The following is a 17,819-nucleotide window of genomic DNA, read 5'->3' as shown; positions in this document are numbered from 1 at the left end:
CACGTTTTAGGGCCAGGTGAATTACTGTTCAGAGTACTGGGGGAAAACCAGCCTTACAGATACGATCAAAGAATCAGCATTGTAAATTTTTGAGTAAGTATGGGGGGAGTAGAGGAGCTGGAAGATGAAGAAATGTACTGATTAAAAAAAAAAAAAAGGAAATAGTATCTTCAGCAGGTCTTAGTCTCCCTAAGTCTCAGTTCTCTCAGCAATAAAATGAGAGGGCTGACCAGATGGCCTTTGAGGTCTTTTCCAACTCTAGATGTAAGATTCTATGCCCATTTTGTCAGAGATGTACTGGTAAGTTTGATGTTGATTCTCTACAAGATTTTAGACGACCTTGTTAAGCAGAGAGTTGGTGAACACCGAGAAGAGGAAGGACTGGACTAGGAGTTTATGTATTCCCTGAGAATTAGTCATGCCAAACTAACCTTTCCTTTTCTGGATAGAGCTTCTAGGAAAGTAGGGAAAGCTGTAGATGATGTATTAGGATTTCATCAAGGCATTTGATAGTCTCTTAAGATAAGTTCTATGGTCAAGATGGAGAAATAAAAGGAAGATGATGGTACATTATTCATAATTGATTGAGTAGTTGAGTAATGTTGATAAATGGGTTGAGGACCACCCTAAAGGGATACTTCTAGGGCTATGCTCTATTTGTAACCTCACCTTCTACTAGCCTTTTCTAATTTCCCTTAATACTAGTCCTTTTCCTCTGTCCATATCTTGTTTATACATAGTTGTTAGCATCTCCCTCATCAGACTGTGAGCTCCTTGAGAGTGGGGATTGTCTTTTGCCTTTCTTTGTGTGTTTCTAGGCCTTAGTACCATACCTGGCACATACTAGGCACTTTATAAATACTTATTGACATTTGGAGAGCACTTAAAGTTTCTTTACTTGGAGGTTGCCTGTGTCAATGAGATCACAGATCCAGTCTCTAAAATAAAAGGTCCATGCTAAAGGATAAGACTCAGAACATCAAAGGGCAGTTTGTGTATAGGAGAAGAGACCTCAGTTCTGGGTCTCCTCACCAAAAACAAAACAAAAATACTTATTGACTGACTGTTCTGAAACTGAATGAGGATAAACAGAATTGAAGGTTTTGGGGTGAGTGGGTGATAAAGGTTTATAGGCAACAAGTGAAAACTGTCCTTTTTAGAGGTTTAGCAGTATTGACCTTTTACGCCTTTGGATGGAGACATAATATTACTGCCAGGTAATTTTATGAACTTGTATTGAGGGCTGAGATACAGAATGACTAAAATTCACTTTTCTTGCCATGAGTCATTCAAAAATTTTGCTGTCCCCTATTTTCTTTTAAGATATGGAAAATGACTGATAAGGAACATTTATACAAATGTACTCCTGAAAAGGTCTGAATTTAATCACTTGAGTTGGGCAGCTAGGAAGTTCTAAATTTGCAGTTCTCATTCAGAAAGGAAGGCAATGTGGTCTTGTGGTTAAGATGAGATGGTTTTAAGTACAGTCTTTTGGTGTAACGAAGTATGATTATGGTGACTACATTTTTTTTTTGTTGGGGGGCAGGTAGGAACAGGGGGAGGATGAGTTTGGAAGGAAAGAGATTGCTTGTGGTTCTTCTACCTGGGTCAGTCAATAAACAATTGTTAAGTGCCTACTATGTTTCAGGCATTGTGCTAAGCACTGGGGATACAGAGGCAAAGATAGAACCTAACAGAGAGGCAAGATGCCAACAACTATTTACAGACAAGCTCTATATAGGATAACGTGAAAATAATTAAGAGGCAAGGCACTAGAACTAAGAGGGATTGGGAAAGGCTTCCTGTATAAAGTGGGATTTTATAGGAGACTTGAAGGAAGCTGTGGAAGGCTGAAGGTGGTGAAGGCCGGAGGTGGTGATGAGGAGGGAATACATTCCAGTGAATGCACAGAGATGGAGTGTTTTGTTCAAGGAGCAGCAATGAAGACAGTGGCATGGGATCTCCAAGAATGTGGGGGGGAGAAAGGCGTGTAAGAAGACTAGAAAGGTAGCAGTCGGGGGAAAGTAATGAAGGACTTTGAATAAGAATGGATTTTATCATTTGATCCTGTAGGTGATAGGGAGTCACTAAAAGTGGTGTGTGTGTGTGTGTGTGTATGTGTGTGTGTGTGTGTGTGTGTGTGTGTGTGTGTGTGTATGTGTGTGTTGCATAGTTTATTAATGTAGTAACAAGAATAAATCCCAGGTAAGCAGCAATGGGGTAGATTTTAACTTTTAAAATCTGAACCTATAATGACTATTCTTAAAACTTGGTGTGGATGGATGGTCTCTTTTCTAGTAGACCTGAGTCTTCCAAGATGACTTAATGATATCATGGTGTCTCAAGCCTTCTTTCAGAAACAAGAACTTTGGTAGACATTAGCTCCCTAACCCTTAGAAGTACTCTATGGATGTAGAAGACTCATATTCTGCCCATTTTGGAGGTGACACAAATTGAGGCACAGGTTTGTCAGTGACTTGTTTGTTATCTAGAAAAAAGGAGTACTGCACACTAGGGGACACACAAAAATAAAACAGGTGAAGTCACCAGGACAGTGCTCTGTCCATTCCTCTAATAGGTTTTTCTTTTATCATTTCTATATACATCTCACACACATACACACACACACATACACACACTCTCTCTCTCTCTTTCTCTCTCTCTCTCTCTCTCTCTCTCTCTCTCACTCACTCTATCACCTAGTTCCTACCAAAGCCCTTCTGGTTGTGAAGCAGCAAAATTTTCAGCCCACAATCCTAAGCTTTGGGGACCTGAGTGCAATGAGCACACTGTCTTAGAGACAGAACCAACGCCCATTCCCGTCACAAAGCCTAAGGTCTTTCCATTAAGGCAAACATGCATTTCTCTTTTCAAAGGCTCAGTTTTCTCCATTTCTCTACCTTCAAAATCAAGTGCTGCCTAATGGTGCTGCCAAGGAGGTTCCTGCCACTCCTTCGCCCATGGTTGCTGGCCCTGCTCCCCAAGAAGTGGAGACTCACAAGCCCAAGCTCTGCCGGCTGGTCAAGGGCCAGCAGGGCTATGGCTTCCACTTAAATGCAATTCGGGATCAGCCTGGTTCCTTCATCAAAGAGGTAAGACAACTGAGCTCAAATACACTAAGGTACTAGGTAGCAGAGAAACCATAATTAAACTCCCAATCACCACCATAGTCTACTGAATGGCTGTCAATGTGGTCTCAAGCACATGAGTTTTCCTTGGAAAATGGAGGTCTAATCCTCATTTCTTAGATAACTTTCTGCCCACTTCTCTCCAAATAAACATTTTCAAAATCCAGTCCAGTGAATGTCTTCTAGGTGGTTAGTATGGTCCTTTCTGACCCTCTGGAGGCACATGAACCGGGACTGGGACTGACACACTGGTTCTCCTATTTTCTGCTCTACATGTGCAACCATGTCTTGAAGGGGTTGCCTCCCTGCCCTGCTATGCAAGAAGAATAATGTGAGAATCCAGAGTTATAAGTAGAGATCTATCTCTTGATTTTTGAAGACAAGGGTGTAGGAATCCCATGATGCCACACCAGAAGTTACATACAGCATAGCATACAACTGTTTCTTTTACTGCTGGTGTGAGGCACAGCACTTATGGGTAGAATACTGAAAGCTGAGAAAAATGTGCTAAAATAAATTAACAGCAGGGCTAAAAACAGATTGTCAACTTCCCCCCTTCACTCTGTCCTAAGTAAGGAGTTAAGTGTAAGAAATCTTTCCGCACTGCAGGTACTGAAATCACTTGGAGCCTCTGTTCACAGGTGCAGAAGGGCAGCCCTGCTGACCTAGCTGGTCTAGAGGATGATGACTACATCATTGAAGTGAATGGGGTTAATGTGATGGATGACTCTTATGAGAGTGTGGTGGGCAAGATCCAGAACAGCGGGAAGAGTGTCATTCTACTGGTCTGTGGAAAGAAAGCCTATGATTACTTTCAGGCTAAAAAAATACCTATTATTTCCTCCATGGCGGATCCATTGGAGGACTCCCCTAGGTCTACTGAGGAGTCACCCATGCCAAAAGAACGAGTAAGTGGTCTTGACTTTTTAAAATCCACAGGGATTTCAGGTTCATTTTATAGGGATTTTTCAGTTAATTAGAGATGTGCCCCCAATCTACAGTCACCAAAGAATATAACCCCTCAGGAAAACAAATCCTGTTATAGAATCAGACTATGAAAATGGGAAGGACTATCAGACCCTTTAGTTCAATTCCCTCATTTTGTAAATGGGGACACCCCAGAGAGGGGCTGTGACTGACAAAGTCATATACAAAGTAGGGATTCAGAGTTCATTGCTTCTTCTCCTACATGTCTTTTTTCTGGAATCTTAACAGGTAAATTATTGAATCATATAATTTTAGAGCTGGAAAATTACCGAGTCTAATTCTCTAATATTTTGATGAGGAAACTGGAAACCAGAGAGGTGGACACCCTTGCCCATACTGTGGATCTGTGGTAGAGCAGGGCCTGGAGGTCTTCTCAATCCTCATCCAGCATTTCTTCTAGAAGACCTCGTAGGCTCCAGATCACTTCTTTAGCAAAATTTCAAGTTCATAAGACAAAACTACTCCTTGGTCTTGTACTCTGGGCCTCTTAAGAAGAAAGCACTGATTTTCTTCAATAATTTAGTCACAGTGTTCCTAGTGGATGTCAACTATACTATTATCCCAGATTTAATGCTCATGCCTTTGTCTCTTTGGAAAGAGAGGCCTGAAATCAAACAGGAAGTCAGATGCAAAGCCAAGATCAGAGCTTAGGTGCCCTGCCTCTTTCTACATTGAATCTTCTTATGGATCAACTTCTACTCCTTGGAACATTTTTTAAAGATGATCTCTGGGTTTTTGAGTTGCATCATTTGTAAATAATTTTGTCCTTCTCTTCTGTGCAGGCTGATAGCACAAGCTCTCATTCTTCCAGCTCTGAAGACACTGAGTTGTAATGATAAAAATCCTTGACTTTGACTAGAAGGTCCTGGAATTTGACAGGAATAATCCTCTCTTAAAGAAAAAAGCAGTTACCTGTTGTGAAGAAAGTAACCCCACAGGGAAGGACTCCATGTGAACCTGACCAGAGAGAAGCCCCTGGTCTTTTCCTGTCATCCATTGTAGGGATGGCTGCTGTAGACAGCCAGTCACTTGTGGTTAACTTAGAGAATGAGAACTCATGAGGCATTTTCATTCCTACACACACACACTCTGTCAAGTGATTGATGAGACAGAGAGGTGTAGCTAAGCCTCTCAGCACAGGTCTGTGCCTCTTGAGCACCAAAGGTGATTCACAATTAGTAGAGGAGACAGTTAAATTTGACTAGATCAACCTTTTTTAGAAATAGCGTGCTATGTATCTGCCAGTGCGATGAAGAATAAAAGTCAGCCATACTTGTGTGACCTGAGTGTGTGGTGTTTTCCTTTTCAGCTGCTTTGGATGCCACCTCTGAGCTCTTACTAGAAAGCTAGGGCGTGGCTATGATAGGAAGCTACAGCCTCATCATCTTGTGGATGGGATACAACAGTCATGGCAAAGCTGAACCTGGACCACATGTCCCCTCGCTTCCATTAGTGCCCTTTCCCCATCCCATGACTTCTTATGGCCTCCTAGCATTTTCTCTCCTCCAACCTCTCATCAATCATTCTAAATGAATACTCTGTATTCAAATGATCTCATGGATAAAAGGAAGACTTTAAAAAGGCCATTTCTCTGGTGGAATTTCTTTCAGCTGACCCCCAGATTATCAACACAGAAGACATACCAATACATCAACATAAAACTGCTGTGTTAGGTAAAGAGAAAGGAACTCCCTTGCCAACAGTTGCCTTTTGTGGTTATAATTAAATGGAGGGGATTTGTGTTCCATTTATCAATTTGGGGCTCCAACTCCAGTGAGCACAGTTTGTGCACCCATGGCCTGTGCTTTTACCTGGGCAAAATGTTTCCAAGTAGGAAGTATAAGTAAATTGAAACCAGTGTAGCACAAAAACTTTGATTTTAATGACTTCCAGTTTCCCTTTCTTGTTCTTGATGAAATCAGAATTTAAACAAACAAAAAAAATCACCCAAGAATAGTGACAACACAATCTCTTCTGCCTTGGTTTTATAGTGTGTCTTTTCCTTTGATCTAAACTCCCTTTCATTTTTCCAGTGTGGGCACCATATTGTACACAGAAAATGTTCCATGGCCCGAAGGTTGGATCTGCTCATCCTTTCTCCTGCCAGTCCTGATAACACAAATAGTCACTGTTTCCTTATAGGAGGAGGTATATAAATGCTGGAGATGGTGTAAGCCACCATAGGATTTTTGTTACCTAAAGAATCCAGCGCCCTTGAGCTTCCCTTCTCTCTAAAGTTCTGACTTTGTCCATTGGGCTTTCAGCAGTCTGAGACAGGCTTGAGTCTTCTCTGTTCATGGTGTCATGTGTTTCTCAGGAGCTTGCTTGTGTGCCAGGTAGAGAAAGAGAATGCTGGAAAGAGCACTGACCAGGAAGATCACATCAAACCAGCGGTGGTAGAAGTTGAACTGCAGTTCTCCAAGGACTTCAGTGATTATGGTGCGGTACTCAAGGGGCATGCTCATCCGGATGAGCAGCACTGATGAGACAAAATACATGCCCTAGAGATCAAAGAACAGAAGTCAGGCCAGGAAGCACCTTGAAGGGAAGCTAGTTACATGCCAGACAGAGCCTAGAGAGTGCTAATGATATTGTAGGCTCCACCCACTTACCATGATCTGTGCTAAGAGCAGGACGATAACATTGGAGGACTTGCTGCTGGAAATGGCATAAAAGAACTGTCCAAAAAAAGAGGAGAGAGAGAAATGTGAAATGACTGTGGTGGTGTAAGGAGATCCTAGTAAAATCAACAATGGGACCCCTGAAGGCACAGCGAGAGGTGGGCGGGAGCCATAGAGGGACACCAAAGATCATGCTCTTAGGGGAGAGTCCAGACAGTTGGGGCATAACCTCATTATCATGGAAACATTTGAGAAGAGGCAGTGGTCACTGGCCAACTTAACTGTTGAGTATCTTGTCAACGTGGTTGTCTTCACAGCTGCTGGCCCAAATCAATAATGGCAGCAAGGGGAGTCACTAAACAAATTCAAGGTCTCTGCTCTCTGACAGAGTTAAACACTCAAAGGATGAGATGCCCTTGACTTTTTCCCTGAGTGAATCTCCTGCCTCTGAGCCTCAGTAGTTACACCATCTTGGGCTAGTTACTGAACCTGTCTCAGTCTTAGTTTTTTTCATTTGTCAAGTGGTGACACCTGTTATAACTATCTGACTGGAGAGAGGATAGGAATTGTGAGACCAAACAAGATAACACATGTAAATTACTTTCTAAACCTTGGCGTTACTGTCTTGTGTGTGCCCCCTTCTCCTTGGTATAGAGCCTGGTACCTTGGAGCCTGGACTACTGCAGTAGATGCTGTAGGCCTGGAAATCCCTTTAACAATTTATTTCTTTCCCACCGTTCTAATAGTTTCTCAAACGCTCAACTCCTTCACTGAGGCCTTCTCAAACTGATCAGAGGAAAGTGGACAGCTTCTCCCATTCTCTCCAGAAGCAGACCTTTCATGGCTAGCTTTTCCACATGGTCACAGATATTCACTTTTCCTTGCTTTATGCCTCTAAAATGCCCAGACCTAGTTGGGATTCCATTCAAACCAAGGAACATTTAGGAACCTCCTTTGGAGAGCAGAGGAAAGAACACTGAGCCTGGTGTCACCCTTTGCTACCTAGATGACCTTGGACAAGTCACTGAGCTTCTCTTACCTTGTTTTCTCCTCTGTAAAATGAGCAGGTTGTACTAGATGATCTTTGATGTTCCTCCCAACTCTAAATCTATGATATCATGTGCCTGACCTCAAGGATCGATAATTCTTTTGTGTGTGTGTGTGTGTGTGTGTGTGTGTGTGTGAGAGAGAGAGACAGAGAGACAGAGAGACAGAGAAAAACAGAGAGACAGAGAGAGAGAGAGAGAGAACAACATGTACACAGATAAATACAAAACAAGGTGTTCTTGTGTTCTGTTTCTTTAGGGAAGCACTAACACTTGAGGGAAATCAGAAAAGGCCTCTCTTCTAGGAGTCAGTACTTGAGCTGAGCTTTGAAAGAAGGAAGGGAATTTCAAGAAGGAGGGAGAAGGAGGCAAGGGGATGGAAGAAAAGGGACTGAAAACTGCATGAGAGAAGCAGAGAGGATGGACAAGTCACAGTATAGATAGCCTTTTCCAGGAGCTGGGCTGTGAAAGGGATGACAGCTATGGGACCACAGCCTGAAGGGTATGTTTGTAGGCAGCAGTGAGGACGCAAAGAGCTGTTTCTGCCTTCTTTCACATTTCTATTCTAGGAAGAGTTCTTGTTTGTTCAGTGGCTAACCTTGTCAAATGTTTTTACAAAACCACAAAACCTCAGAGTCTGAAGACTTTGGAGGCCACCTAGTCCAACCAATACCTGAACAATAAACCTTCCTGAACCACCTTTCTGAAATTTGATCCTCTCATTTCATTAGAAGACCTACGACGAAGAAAAACCCACCATATGCCCAAAGGCAACCCTTTCCATTTTGGGATGGTTCTAATTGTTAGGAAATATTCGTCTTTTTTTAGTTCTAAGTGTGCCTGTTTGCAGCTTTGACCTAGAGTACCTTTTGGGACCCAGGGGAGTCAGTTACAGATGGAAGGCCTTTGAACACTTAAAAGACAATTAGCCTATTTCCTCTAGGTCTTCCTCCCCATCCCCCTTGCACTGGCTAACCCTTTCTAGTTCCTTCAACCAATCCTTATATGGCATTGTCTTAAGTTTCCTCATTTTTCTGGTTACTCTCTTCTGGATAAACTCCATTTTGTCAATGTCCCTCCTCAACTGTGATTCCTAGAACTGAAAACACAATTTCAGAGATAGTCAGACCCCACCAGGATCACAAAGTCATCAATCTTGAGCTGGGACTGATGTCAGAGGGCATCCAGTTTGACCCCTTAATGTCCAGGAAAGGAAACCATAGCCTAGGAGTGAGAGGACTTGTCCTAAGTCACATAGGTAGTCAATATCAGCGATGAGATTTGAACTCAGGTTTCCTAACAAGTCCTAAAGTCCCCTTCCTCCCCATTCCATCACACACTGTGCCTCTAAATATTGTCCTCCAGCTTGTAATTGTGAATGTTAATTGTAATTTGTCGGTTTTTAAAGTTCAAGTACAGGACTTTTATATTTATCTCCACTGAATTTTGTCTTAGTAGACTTGGCCATTATTCTAGTCTGTTGAGACCTTCTAAATCTATTACATGATATATTTATCAACCCTCTGAGTTTTATGTCATCTATAAGTTTGTCTAGTGTCCAAGTTACTGACAAAAATGTTGAACAGCATGGAGGCAAGGGCAGATCCCCAGGGCACTGCTCCAGAGACCTCTCACCAAGTTAACACTGGGCATGAGTAACTGCGTAGTCTTTTGGTTGAGTCATTTAACCAGTAATGTACCTCACTGTATTCTCTTTCAGCTTACCTCTCTCCATTTTGTCCACAATGACAGTAAGAGAATTGATATTAAATGTTTTACTGATATCTAAGAATACAATGTTCATAGTGTTCACCTGATATTAAACTGTATTTACTATATGGGAAAAGAAATAAGGTTAGGGGATATGACCTGCTCTTAAGGCCATGTTTGCTCTTTGTGATTACTAATTCTCTTTTAAAACATTCACAAACTAGGATTTTGCTAGCAATTAAATGAAGCTTAATGGCCTATGCTTTGCAGACTTCTTTCTTTCCATTTTATTGAAAATTCAGAAAATTATGACACTTTTTAAAGGTCACTGACAGTAGCCCAGCAATCACTTGCTGGTTCTTTCAGTACCCTGTGATGCAGTACTGGTGACCTGAATGCATGGAAAGCAGCTGGATGTTTCCCACTCATTTCTCTTGGGTTTCAATTCCTGCTAACCATTTTTATTCTATTTGTTTTTTTTTTTTACATCATTTGCATATTCCAAACATAACTCTCCCTTAGTCCATACTTTTTATGATTAGATGCACAGTACCTTGGTAAGAGTGATCAGTAATCCTCTGATAGATGTGACAATTATTATTCCAACAAGGATAAAGGAAATGTGCTGGGACCAAAATTTTACCTGTCACAAAAATAAGGAAAAGAAATGTTTATATTTTGCAGAGTGATACATGGTCATGATCCTGCAATCTATTTGTAGGATCATATGATTTAAAGCTGGAGAAGTTCTTAGAGATCATTGAGTTTATCCTTTTCATTCTGCGGATGAGATTATGGCGTCTGGATGTGCCTCAGGTCTTTTGATCCCAAAGTCAGCCCTCTTGCTAATGTGGCCGCAGTTTGCTTAGAGGGGCTGGGTGATCTACCTATATGACATCACAATGAGTATATTTGGGGGGGGAAGTGAATAATGATTAAAATAGCTAGAGAAAGATTAAGACCAATGTTTAAAGATTATCTTGAAATGAAAGAAAAGAAAGCAGAACAAACTAACTAAGGCACAGCCCACAGATTGAAAGGACAAGAAAAATGACAGCTCTCTCATGCAATTAAAGTATATGAATAAAGGGAAAAGAACTGAAGACTATTTGGTTATTTACCCCATTGTAGAAAAAGACACTGTGAAACTGTAAGACCACTTCATGCATATCTGACTGTGAAGATTCTATCCCTGTATCCTAAGAAAAGAGAGTTCCATGGGTTTCTTAGCCAAGTTCCACAAAGTAGCTGAACTTGATGTAAAGCTTCAATATGACATGGAGGCTTTTCTCTTCTTGTACTGACTCAAGTCAGAGGCAGTTATGAGGGCCAGGTCCCTATACTACTTAGTGGAGTTCTGAAAGGTATTTGAATAGGAGCTGCTGCTACTGAAATCTAAGATCTATTTATGCAAAGTTACAGAGTGTTTGCTGAAGTCTTTTCAGGGGTGGAATGCATCATATGAGCCAGGTCGTCAGACATCAAAGGCAGTTATCCAAGGCATTCAAAATTACTCCATTTGCTGTAACTGACAGTTCCACATAAAAACCAAGAATATCCTCTGCATATTCTCTCTCAGCACTGATAAAGGAACAATACTGGTCTTTTTTTTTTAAAACTCAGATTTGTGAAATTAAGATGAGAGGGAAAGACATTCACATAAATGAAAAAGATAAGAGTTATCAATACAGTACATATACCGACTGCTTTCGGGAAACAAAGAGGTACTACTGATTCAGTATTAGGAGAGCATCATTTACATGGTTTTCCTAGGAATGGGTGTGAATCAGAGGCTCAACTGCAAAAGGATCTTAAAGACTACTTGGTTCAACCTGTACCTGAATAAGAATCCTCCCAACAATATCCCTAACATGTGGTGATCCAGCCTTTTTCTAAGACTTCCGTAAATTGAAGGGATGTCCATCAACTGGGGAATGGCTGAATAAGTTGTGGTATATGATTGTTATGGAATACTAATATACTATAAGAAATGATGAGCAGGATGGTTTCAGAAAACATTCAAACTCTACTGCAGAAAGCACAACTCCAGTGGGCTGGCCACAAAATATGTTTGCCAAAAATCACAGGGTAAACACTTACACGGTGGTCAGAAAAAGTGACACAAGGACACTCTCAAGGTCTCTCTTAAGAACTTTAGAATTGATTGTGTGACAGGAGATACACTGGCACAGGACCACCCAGCATGGCATGCCCACATCAGAGAAGGTGCCATGTTCCATTAGCCAAGTAGAATTGAAATAGCTCAAAAGAAATTTGGATGAGCAAATTTAGAGATTCCACCCCAAATGTGCACAAGGACTATTTGTGCCTGACCTGTGGTAGAGTGTTCTGAGTTCATATTGGTCTGATCAGCCACAGCTGGACATACTGTAACTTGACTCTAACATAGAGATCATGTCATTTTGGTCCTCTTCCAGAAAGGACAACAACCAAGTATGTGTGTGTGTTTGGGGATATACATATTTTTAAATGTATACACATACACGCACATACATATGTATAAATAAAATGGATATCATTACATAATAGTTCCTTTAAGCATCATGTAGCTTGCGCCATTCATCCCTAAATCTCCGTGTGTCTACTCTTGTAACCCCACCCCAGCTATGAGGAATAGTATGTTCCTACCACTTCCTTATATTTTCCTTAAAATATTCCCTTTCTTCAGCTCCCCCCTTTAGTACAACAAACAAAATAGCAAAAAATTATTTCTTGAAATATGATATGCAGGATCTTTGTTTCAAGGAGTCTAATGATTCTCAAATGATCTCTCTTCATCCTGTTTCCTGTCAGTTGCTACTGACAATACATTCTTATTCTCCATAGTTTTACGTCTGTTGGCTTTACTATAATATTTCTTCTTATTGAATCACTGAGTTCTGTTCCTCCATTCTATTTCTCAGGGTGTCAGCTACTTGGATAAGATTTCCTATTTTTGGTTTTGATTTTTTTTTTGTTCCAAGCTATTTATTCTTATTCCAAGTATTCTAATTTCACTTTTTGACTTGTTTCAGTTTTTCATTCATTTTTTCATTCTAATCTTGGAGTTCTTGTGAACAGTTGATTCTTTTTTTCCTAAGGTCCAAATTGTGATTATTTTAAGAACTATCTCTTTTCTTTGCAATTTAATCTTGAGATTCTTTGAACCTCTATTTCTATATTACAGCAGGATCCCTCCCCACCACTTCCTCGTATTTAGGTTAGGACTTTTTGTCAGGCCCAGGCTCTGAAACCTTCTGAGCTGTTGAATGCCCTAGCTAGGTCAAGGTCCTATCTCCTGCTACCCTCCCACAATAAGATAGGCCTAAGTCCTGCTTTCTGTACAGTTTGGACATTTCTGGGTAGAAGTCTGCATGGGACCAGACCCTGACTTCTTCCATAGCCCTTACATAGTGGGACTGAAGATGGACAGTGTTGGCTCCTAGTCTTGCCCCCTATCACAGTCTGTGGTTCCTCAATGGTTCTTGCTGGCCTTTTTAGTATCCCTGTGCAATCACTGACTGAAAGTCCAAAGCTCCAGGCCTTAGCCCCACTAGTTTTAGTCTGTTCTAGGATTACTACAAATCTCTGGTCATCATACTGCCCCATGCCCCTGTGCAGTCACTTACCCAGTTATCTGTGGCTTTGATCTTTGGCCCTAGGCCTCAGCTACTTGAGCAGCCCAACTAGAGATGCCACTGGGTTTAAACTGATCTCTAGCTTGGCCCTGGACCCCCTAAGGGCCTCTCAGCCTGGTTTTCCTATATCTCCTGCCGGCAAGCCTTGATGCCTGTTTTAAAGCCTGGCTTCTCATGTGGTCTGGTATGGGACAGAAGGTCTCAGCAATACTTTTGTTTTGAAATGTGATTTGAGGTTCTTCCTCATTGTTTGTAAGTGTTTAAATCGCCATCTTCACAGGAAGTCCACCTCTGAAGGAAGCCAAGAATTCTAAGAGACAAAGGTGGGGAGTGAGGGCATTCTAGGCATGAAACTAGGAGAAAGAAGGTCAAATCCTGGGAACAGTAAGTAGACCAGTTAGCCTGGTATGCAGAACGTGATGTACTCAGTGGAATGGCATGACAAAGTCTGGAATAAGAAATATGAAGGATGTCCAGAAGGGTAGGTTAGACCCTGTAATTCTAATGTGTATTATACAAAACAAGTACAAGCAGAATAAATTAGGGTATTCAAACAACTTACATCAAACTGGATTCCCAGATAATTCACTGTGATCTCAATGCCTCTTGTGACAGGATCGGTCTTCCCAACTCGATCAAACACAATGTTAATTGTTGCCTGCAAAAAAAAAACCCCAAAACACACATGGTCCTATATTTCACTTGTTATTTTGACCAAGAGTTTCACAATCATAAATCACAATCATAAAAACCTCACAGCATTACCTGACAGGATGGTTCTTGTGTGGACCCAGAGATGGCAATTCTACACAAGATTCAAATTGTATGTGGAAAACATTCTTTAACTCATCTGTAATCAAATGTTTCCATATAAACCATCTCTCGACTCTCTCTAGAGATCAGTTTAAAGCCAGTGGCATTTCTAGTTGGGCTGCTGTAGTAGCTGAGGCCTGGGGCCAAAGACCAAAGCCACAGATAGCTGGGTAAGTGACTGCATAGGGGCATGAGGCAGTATGATGACTAGAGATTTGTAGTAATCCTAGAACAGACTAAAACTACTGGGGCTGAGGCCTGGAGCCCTGGACTTCTAGTCAATGACTGTCAACTCTGTTATTAGAAGTTCTGCAGAGAGTCAAAGGTAATAAGAATGTGTATTTGGGTCATTTTAAGCTCATGGAGTGGTATTGCTAATACCAATTAATAGCATTATCCCAAACCTATTTAAAATGTATAGCATATGCTGTTCATGCACCTTTCATCCATACTGCTGGGAACACAACAGATATTCAATAAATATTGAATGTGTTAATTTGCTACTTAAAAGAGATATTTCTTTTTAATTCTAGTAAACAGTACACCAGATGTTACCTATGTAAAACATTTCTCCTTGAAAGTTTTGGAGTAGTCTATTCTTTTTCAAAGAAAAAAGTGCAATATCTCTTTGAGTTTGTTGGAAGCCAAAGAAATCATACTCTGGAAGGAGAAGATTCTAGTTGGACAGTCAATTCCCTTTAGCCTAAAAACCCTTTAAGCATCCACAACATTCAAGGCCCTGGGGAATGTGTTGGGAAGACAAAGACAAAAAGGAAAAAGACACTACACTCAAGCTGAGTAAAGACAAAATGATCTGAAGTGGGAGAGAACGCTGAAACCTAGGGAGATCAGGAAAAAATTCCCATAGGAAGTGATGCCTGTGCTAAACCTTGAAGAAGTTTAAGACTTCTAGGAGCAAGAGGTGAGAAAGGCCCAGGGGGTGGGATGAACTGCTTAGCTCTGGAACCAGCAAATAGACAAGTTTTTCTGAAACAGTGTGTGAAGGAGGATTGCAAAATAAATCTGGAAAAGTAGACTGGAGTTAAATTGAAAAGTTTTAAAGACCAAGTGAAGGAGTCTGTATTTTATTCTAGAAACAACAGGGAGACAATGAAGCAATATGGTCAGACTGTGCTTTAGGTTTTTTGGTAGCTCTATGAAGGAAAGAAGAGAGATCAGAAATGAGAACACCCATTAGGAGACTATTACAATGCTCCAGGTGAGGTAAAAAGCAATGAGAACCTGAACCAGGGTGAATTCACTATGTGAATGGAGAGGAGTGGACAGGTGTGATGGATATTGTAAAGGTAAAAGAGTTACAAGCTTGCTAGCAACTGAATGTGAAGGAGGGTGAAAAGTCAAGGATAATTCTGAGCCTGAGATCCTCAGACTGGCAGGGCAGTGATGGCCTTAACAAAATTGGGAAGTTTCCGTTTTGAATATGTTAAGTTTGAGGTGCTAACAGAACATTTAGGCAGATATCTATTGAGCAGTTGGTAATGTAGGACAAAAGCGCAGAAGCCACACTGATTTGAGTGATCTACATAGAGATGAGAGGTGAACTCATAAGAACTGATAAACTCACTAAAGAGGGTATAAACAGAGAAAAGATCGCTTAGGAACAAAGTGAAGCACTCATGATTTGGGTTAGCACTCATGGATGATGGCCAAACCAAGGCATCCTAGGGACTACGTTCACATACAGCGCAAAATGAAATAGAAATTTGGTCACAACTAGTAGAACAGAGCATATCATTGCCAAATCATCTCTTAGTCTAGATATAGTCCTAGTGGCAAAATAAAATCATACAACAAAATTGGCTTTTACTGTATTTACTTAGAAAACCACTGATGACCACAGATAAGAATAAGATGAAAGACAGCCAATAGTTAGAAAACATGTATATTAGAATTGGTACTATAGGACATGATATACAGTTACAAAGAAATCATATCAGTAAATATGTAATCTAAAGATTTTTAAAAATTACTTTGTCATTAATTTTAAAGATGAAAATGATTAAACAAAAAGCACACAGGGGGTTTGTCTTCCAAATGGTCACCAGAGGTTGAGTAAATGGCCTAATTTAAACTCAAGCATTATATTGGATGGAAAGTCATTTGAAATCATTAATAATAAATAGTTGTATTCTTTTACATTTATTTTAGTGCTTTATCATTATGAAGACAGACAAAAATGCAAAGGTTTGAAATTAGAAAAAATTTCAAGGTTTGACCTGTTTGGGACAATGTTTTATAAGCAAGTTAAATTAAAGGGATTGATTAAACCAACCCTTCTTTTTCATTATCTTTACAAGAACCCCAACAGAACAAATAGCACACTTACCATGAAAATTTTCCAAACACAGTAAATAGAGAAAAAATAACCTAGAAAATTAAAGTATCTTCCCTTGAAAGTTTTAGAATATTCTATTCTCTCCTGAGGGTAGAAAAAAACAAACGTGTAACATGTTAGATTTATACGAAATCAAACTCCAGTCTCCACTAAACCACTCTTTGCTCTGTGAGCCACACCCAGGCTGGCCAAGTGAGACCAAAAATTACACGGATTCAAGTTCTAGAACATAAGAATAAGTCTTGAACTTTTACACATGGTGTTGTTTTCCTAATGAAAAATCAAGATGACTCTCCCTCCACTTACTGAGTTTTGCTTATTTAGATCACACAGCTCCCAGTCTAATGGTGGTAGTCAAAGGAATTTGGAGGTAGAAAGGATCTTAGAGATCTATTTAATCTGAATGCCTCATTTTACTAAAATGGAAACTGAAATTCAGGAAGGTGAATTCTTTTCATTCTGGTCATCATAAAGCAAGCTGCCAAGCTTGGATCCAAACCCAGTTTTTCTGACTCCAAATCTAATACTCTTTCTATTACACTGGATATGTAGCCCTCCCCTCTTCCCCTTCCACAGTTTAGGAATAGGGAACAGGACAGACTTAGTTTGGGTAGATCAGTGTAAATGGAGATATGGCTAGTTGCTTCCTTTAGTCAGAGGGCTTTGTGACCTGTCTTGGCTCTTCAGAATATAGCTGGACGAAGGGGAAGAGGCGTGTCATAGGACCAGTAGGACAAATTTAGTAGGAGGCAGAAGAGGGCAAAAGGACCCACCAGTGTGGACAGTGGGATACCTGTGATGCTCTGGGCTGAGCAATGCTACTGCAGCACTAGGGCATGGAGAGCTCTGTCTTATGAGAGTGGGGGCAGCCACTTCATGGTCCATGTTGGCTCCCCAGCCCCCCAAAGTCCCACGTTTTCATGTTAAATTGTCTAAGGAGCTATCCCTTCTGTTGCTTGGTTATACAGGCCCAAGGGATGACTTAGTCTTTCCCCGCCATGGTTGGAGGTAATCTAGCAATTTTCCATTCTGTACCTTCGTGGCATATAGATCAACTGTTTCCAGAAAGAGCTGTCTACTCAGCTCTTCCAAAGCATCCACTTCCTGTTGAATGAGAGTAAGATCTGGAGCAGTCTGGAGTCAAGGTTTATGTTTTAATCAGATTCTGACAGACGCTAAGCCTTAATCTTGTCCATCCCTCTCCTGGGTCCCCAGAACAGCTCAGCTTCCAGGGCCTCTGCAGCTCTTCTCCTGGCTCACAGATGTCTAACGCTAAAGCTCCAGAAGGAGTATCAGTTGCTCCAAGTGTAGACAAAAGTTGTACTCCAGACCACAGTAGTTTTATCAACTCCCAAATAAGGCTCATAATGCTTCTCAAGAAGAGAAATATTTTCATAAACGCTAGCCACTCAGCTTCTCCCTCAACATCAGGTGCTCACCATACAGATGGCTTAAGTGCGATCTATATTTATTAAATCTGGCTAGAGCATAAAGGTTACCTGCTTTTTCTTTTGGTGGTG

General features: G+C 40.8%; 2 protein-coding genes across 9 annotated transcripts in view; one reads left to right on the top strand and one right to left on the bottom strand.

The window, feature by feature from the left end:
* PDZK1 (PDZ domain containing 1) overlaps nt 1-5,396 on the top strand; it is a 77,675-nt gene extending 72,279 nt beyond the window's left edge. For all 6 annotated transcript variants that reach the window (XM_072644622.1, XM_072644618.1, XM_072644619.1 and 3 more), the window contains 3 exons: nt 2,877-3,092; nt 3,770-4,036; nt 4,898-5,396. In XM_072644622.1, coding sequence (XP_072500723.1) covers nt 2,877-3,092; nt 3,770-4,036; nt 4,898-4,948 — 534 coding nt within the window. In that variant the 3' untranslated portion in view covers nt 4,949-5,396. The remainder of the gene's footprint in view (nt 1-2,876; nt 3,093-3,769; nt 4,037-4,897) is intronic.
* A 579-nt stretch (nt 5,397-5,975) lies between these two features.
* GPR89A (G protein-coupled receptor 89A) overlaps nt 5,976-17,819 on the bottom strand; it is a 32,390-nt gene continuing 20,546 nt past the window's right edge. For all 3 annotated transcript variants that reach the window (XM_072644623.1, XM_072644624.1, XM_072644625.1), the window contains 6 exons: nt 17,335-17,423; nt 16,291-16,383; nt 13,693-13,788; nt 10,046-10,135; nt 6,728-6,793; nt 5,976-6,616 (listed from right to left, as the gene is read on the bottom strand). In XM_072644623.1, coding sequence (XP_072500724.1) covers nt 6,410-6,616; nt 6,728-6,793; nt 10,046-10,135; nt 13,693-13,788; nt 16,291-16,383; nt 17,335-17,423 — 641 coding nt within the window. In that variant the 3' untranslated portion in view covers nt 5,976-6,409. The remainder of the gene's footprint in view (nt 6,617-6,727; nt 6,794-10,045; nt 10,136-13,692; nt 13,789-16,290; nt 16,384-17,334; nt 17,424-17,819) is intronic.

This window comes from Notamacropus eugenii, chromosome 2, assembly GCF_028372415.1.
Source record: "Notamacropus eugenii isolate mMacEug1 chromosome 2, mMacEug1.pri_v2, whole genome shotgun sequence".
In the NCBI taxonomy this organism is placed as follows: Eukaryota; Metazoa; Chordata; class Mammalia; order Diprotodontia; family Macropodidae; genus Notamacropus; species Notamacropus eugenii.
This window is presented reverse-complemented; position numbering and strand designations above follow the sequence as displayed.